The sequence below is a fragment of the Wasmannia auropunctata genome, unplaced genomic scaffold (genome assembly GCF_000956235.1).
Source record: "Wasmannia auropunctata unplaced genomic scaffold, wasmannia.A_1.0 LD334721.1, whole genome shotgun sequence".
In the NCBI taxonomy this organism is placed as follows: domain Eukaryota; kingdom Metazoa; phylum Arthropoda; class Insecta; order Hymenoptera; family Formicidae; genus Wasmannia; species Wasmannia auropunctata.
The window spans coordinates 22,307-27,993 of record NW_012028169.1 but is presented as its reverse complement, the minus strand read 5'-3'; the positions used below and the strand labels follow the sequence as shown (position 1 = coordinate 27,993).

Here is a 5,687-nt window from a genome sequence, read left to right as displayed (position 1 = left end):
TTATAATAATCAAATTATATTGGTAATAATGATTTGCCGCAATGAATTTGAACGGTAATTATATTACTACGTAATATAATTGACGAAAAAGATAATTTAATGAATAGTAAAATTATAATATCAGCGAAATAATTTGTAATAAAAATGTAAAATTTTATAACTTTATTGAATTTTAGTAAATGTTATTAAAATTATTACGTATTCTGATATTACACATTTATCTCAATTTATCTAATATAATCATTATGATAACATTTTTGACACGCGGATAGATACAAAATAACTTTTTATAAAGTCTGCACGACAATAACTACTTGAGACATTCAAATCTAGCTTTGCTTACTTCTACGCATATTTCGCTGAATGAGTTGGAGGAACAGTAAAGGAGGATAAATAAAGTTGATAAAGCTATTACAAGCTATATCTTGGTTGCATTATTGTGATAGAATAATTATATTGTTAGAAAAAAAAAATTATAACAATGTAATTATAAAAAATGTAAAATTCATTGAATTTCTTCAAATGCTTGTATCTGTTCTACAAATTGGGATAAACCTTATACGAAATGGATGAATTGGACGAAGTAAGAAATCTGCTTCTATCCGAAGATTCTTTAAATAATCGACGGGCTTCAAATAGAAATTGTGTATCAGAGGGGCTGCCATTGCTTTCATTTGCATCATAGCAAATCGTTGACCTACAGTGTATGTAATAAGTATTGCAATTTGTTTACATAAGAAGATTTAAAAAAATGTAACTTGCCGATACAGTTACGTGGTCCAGCACTGAATGGTAAATACGAATAAGGATGACGATTTCGGCTCTTCTCAGGCAAAAATCTATCCGGATCAAATATTTCTGGATTTGGCCAAAAATTAGGATCTCTATGAACTCCATAGATATTAAGAAGTACCGTTGTTCCAGCAGGTACTAAATATGACTCTAAAAATATACATTACAAATTGAGATGCAATTTATAAAAATACTAATCAAAAACTTTATTATAACTTAAGAAATACACGTTTATATATGCTGCAATATGTATATATATTTCTTACATAATGAAAAACATGATGTGAAAATTACTTAAATTTGTTATAGAATATTAACATTTTGAAAATAATATACGCTGTGTAATTATAAACATATGTATGAATTATAAGAAAAAATAATATTCAGAGTATTTTAGGAGAAAAAGTCAATATTTTGGGTGATCTTGATGATCAACTATCATTTCCCAAAATATTGACCTTTTCTTCTGTGATGTCCTATATAAATTAATGTTATCTCTAAAAATGTAGACATTTTTTAATCCCTTGAAATAAGAATATTGCATTTTATACATATTTGGCTTTTACATTTTATGACATATTTGTAGTACATTAAAAACGTACGTAATTTTACGTCTTCTCCAGTAACTCGAGATATTTGGTAACCGCTGGGATATAAACGCAATGTTTCCTTTATACATCTGTCTAAATATGATAAACTTTGTAATGATTTCGTAGTAAATTTCCTTCCATTCTCTTGCATAACAGTATCGATTTCTTTTCTGACACAATCCTGTATCAATAATGTTCATCAAAAATGCGTTTTCTTAGTATTGTAATGTTTTAATGTAGATAGAAATAATTTTGAGTATTACACTTAATTTTGAAGCGATGAAATTATTCGACATGCATTTATATATACATAATCTATTTGAAATATGAAAAGTTTGAAATGTATACTTATATATACATTTTCTGTATATCAAATATACTTCTGTACATGCAGAAAAACAAATTATTTATTGCACACATATTTCTATTTAAAAAATAAAAATTTAATATTTTTCAACTTTAATAACTTCTTGAATTACTGAAATTATTCAATTATTTCTTATAAAAATGATGCTTGTTTGATAATAAATACCTGAATGTCTTCATGCTCAGCTAATAGTGCTAACAGAAAGCTTATACCTATTGCTGTAGTATCATGACCCTATAATCACATGATATCTATTGATATATGTTCAAATAATGCACAAAAAAAAGATAAGATAATTTTTACAAATACATACTCCAGCCATAAAAGTATCAACTTCTTCCTTGATATCTGAATCAGTTAGAAGACCTTCTTGAAAGGTTGCTATTAGAAGATCCAACAAAGCGAGCTGTTTCTTTTTTACTAAATCGAAGTATAAGTAAATCATGATATTATAATCTAATACTTGAATTATTTTATTCTTTTACTATATATAATATTGACTAAGTAAAATTTAAATTTATTAATAAATTTGAAACTATTAATAAATTATAAAAAATAAGTTATGATAATATGCACAAACCAAATTTGAAGTGTAATTTTCGATTACCTACTTGTACTCGTTTCTGTGTCATCTGCCTCTGAGGTGATGTTATCAAAGTTTTTCAAAAATCGACCATTGGTGCGTTTATGATAAAGTTTCCTTTCCTCAATAACCTATGTGAGTGACAACATAAACATTCTTTTTTTTTTTATATAAATGTATTAACAGCATTTGGCCAATATTTATGAATTATCTTGTAATATTTGTATACGAAAGTTACGGAATATTTTATTAAAACTTTTTAAATTGATTTCATTCAAATATACATAATACTATAAGTAACATTACTTCCTACGTACTTGATCAGTAAATCCATGTAATATTTTTACAACTTCTTTTTGCTCTCTGCCTTTTGGCACTAATGAGAATATCCAATCATTATGCAACCATTGCCTTGTTAATCTAAATCATAATTATTGAATAATAAGTTATTTTAAATGTGAAATATTATTATTTTGTAAAAGTTTTCTCTTTTTTCATTATTCAACTTTTACAATTACTAACATATCAATTGTATAAAAAGAGAATAGATAATACAAAATAAATGCTGTACTAAAAGATATACAGGATAAGATCTGATCTTTATAGTTTTTTAATTAATCTCACAAGGAAAGGGACCCAAGTGTCCCCCTCTGATTTTGATGAACATTTAATGTTATTTTCTGGACAAAACCAAAGAATAACATATTAAATGCTCATCAAAATCGGAGGGGGACACTTGGGTCCCTTTCCTTGTTAGATAAAGAAATAATAAATCTTTATTTGATTGTGTGCATTGTTTCTTTATGCTTCAGTATATGCATTCAGTATTCAGCATATAGTAAAAGTTTTAAGCAACATTTATATATTGCTTGATACTTTTAGTATAATTAAGTATAATTTTTAAGTATAATTTTAATTATTAACGCAAATGATTTTTTTATTATATTTTTTTTTATTCTGATATAATTATACAAATTCAATGTATCTCTTAAAGTGGCATATTATAGATGTGTTATTTATTATCTTCAAATTACCTATATGCAAATAGTTCGCCCATCTGATGAACCGCTTTTCGATATTGTTGTTGATACTCATCGAAGTTTCGTAAAGAAGTGCCCATGGCAGTTTCTGCGAACACATTTGTCAAAACATCATGATCTATTTAATATAGTGTGTGCGTGCGTGTGTGCGTGCGTGTGTCCTAAAAGTATTTATAACTGAAAATTACATATTCTTAAATATATGTTGATTATATGTTATTTTAAATAACAAATAATTATATTTTATCTTATATTATTTTTTATTCAGAATAAAATGTTGTATAATTGTAAACAAAATACAATACCGCATATTGTATTCAGCGTATGTTCACTAATAAATGATACCAATTCTTTTATAATTAATCCTTCTGTATTTTTCAATGACTTTATCATATTTTCGCTTTCCTCGGTCAAAATCTCAAGAAACTGTTGCAATATTTTAAAATGAAATGCGGGGGTTAATATCTTCCGTCGTGAGTGCCACTTGGCACCTAAAACAATAATTGCATAGTCAATATAATCATGAAATAATGTTTCGAAATAAATATTGCTAAAAAATTCTGTATTTTTAAAGTCATAGTGCCACATTTTATATTAAAAAAAAATTTAACCTAATTATTACAAAATTTGTAATTTTAAATGTCTAATATTTAAATTTTTTACACTCAGTTTTATTTTGTTATTAATATAAATATAATAGAAAGTTTGACTGAGATATCCTAAACATAACGTAATAGTAGAACAATATTTTTATATATACATCACCTCCACTAGTGAAAAGACCAGTGCGCAACCAAGGATAAAAAATGTCATAAAGTGAACTTTTATTAATATGCTTTATATTACTTAGTATTGCCTGAAATAAAAGGAATTGAATTAAATATTATTTAATCAGATACCCTGTAGATAATTGATTGATTCAAATTATCTTAAACATTTGATCATTCTTGAAAAATATTTTATTTATAAACTTATTCTTGTAAAACAAAAATGAATGAGAAATACTTAAATTATTAGTGTTTTAGTTATAAAAAGTTAATTTTTTTTAAATATTTTGTTACCTCTAAATCATCTGGATGACGTATAAGTACAAAAGGCCAAAAAAATGCCCAAATTTTACAAATGGGATAATACTGATCAATTAGAGTCGTTAGAGACTTCCATTGTTTTTCTGTGTGTATGCGTATATATAATATGAATATACATGAATATTATAAATATTGATAAAAAAGTAGTTATAAATTGATGGTCATTGTAAGTAGTATAGCCAGGATGTAGTAACATTTGATGAACTGGTTTGTCAAGAATTGTATTCTTAACAATGATTAATACCGGTTGTCGAATTTGCAATCACAGTAAGTATAATTGGTCAACAATTTTAAATCATAAAAATTTATATTATGCTTTATTTTAGAATTTTTTAATTTATTTAAGCGTGAAAATAGAATATCGAATATGAATATAAACATTACTCTAGTTAAAAAATACAGATTATGTATAATAATAATAATATAAAGCCTATTTTTAGAGATAATATAAACTGAATATATTTGAAGAGTTCGTTTGTCTCTGCTTTCTCTTCATTTATTGGCTAAAAAATTTTTTACTTCTTGAATAAATCTTGAATAATTTGTTATATATATGTTGTATAAAATTTAAGTTAACTGTAAATTTGTTCACAATAAATATTCAGCGCCCAGCTTTTATCTTGATCATCAATTTTGCACCCAAAATCATAGTAATAGGCTTTTTTTTATTAACCTTCGGTTGTCACACTTGATATAATGCTAGCTGCATTAAAAAAAAGTTTCCGACTGCTATACATCACATTTCTATTTTATAGGTAAATTTTACACAAAAAAAGATTATTTTCACGGAAGAAAAATGACTTTATTATACAAAAACTAGTCGAAAAATATTTTTTTTAACTTAAAATGATACTCAAAATTTGAAAAAATGAAATTATAGAGTTATTCTGATCCCCTGTCTTCATTCGAGATCCTATACATATAAGTAAGGTCACGAATAAGGGTCGAAGATTAAAATAAGTTTACAAAAATTAATTTTTTTTACATTTAATACTATTTTAAACTAAAAAAATTATTTTTTAATTTCTTTTTAAAGAATAATTCTACAAAATATTAAAAATAAAATCAATTTTTCTGTATAAATGCGCTATTTTCCCTATTTAAAAATTGCCTTTTTAATATACAAAGTAAATATTTTCTTTAAAAATCCACTAAAAAATTATTTTTTTATAAAAGTAGCATATTTTAAAAATATTACTCTAAAATTTTAGCAAAAAAAAATTAAAA

The 5,687-nt window shown here is 24.9% G+C and overlaps 1 protein-coding gene across 2 annotated transcripts in view; it reads right to left on the bottom strand.

The window, feature by feature from the left end:
- Nucleotides 1-394: 394 nt before the first annotated feature.
- The window catches only part of LOC105458062 (cytochrome P450 4C1-like), a 15,953-nt gene continuing 10,660 nt past the window's right edge, over nucleotides 395-5,687 (bottom strand). For both annotated transcript variants that reach the window (XM_011703118.1, XM_011703117.1), the window contains exons 6-13: nucleotides 3,367-3,460; nucleotides 2,650-2,752; nucleotides 2,361-2,463; nucleotides 2,063-2,169; nucleotides 1,915-1,983; nucleotides 1,395-1,563; nucleotides 763-942; nucleotides 395-697 (exon numbers count right to left, since the gene is read on the bottom strand). In XM_011703118.1, coding sequence (XP_011701420.1) covers nucleotides 519-697; nucleotides 763-942; nucleotides 1,395-1,563; nucleotides 1,915-1,983; nucleotides 2,063-2,169; nucleotides 2,361-2,463; nucleotides 2,650-2,752; nucleotides 3,367-3,460 — 1,004 coding nt within the window. In that variant the 3' untranslated portion in view covers nucleotides 395-518. The remainder of the gene's footprint in view (nucleotides 698-762; nucleotides 943-1,394; nucleotides 1,564-1,914; nucleotides 1,984-2,062; nucleotides 2,170-2,360; nucleotides 2,464-2,649; nucleotides 2,753-3,366; nucleotides 3,461-5,687) is intronic.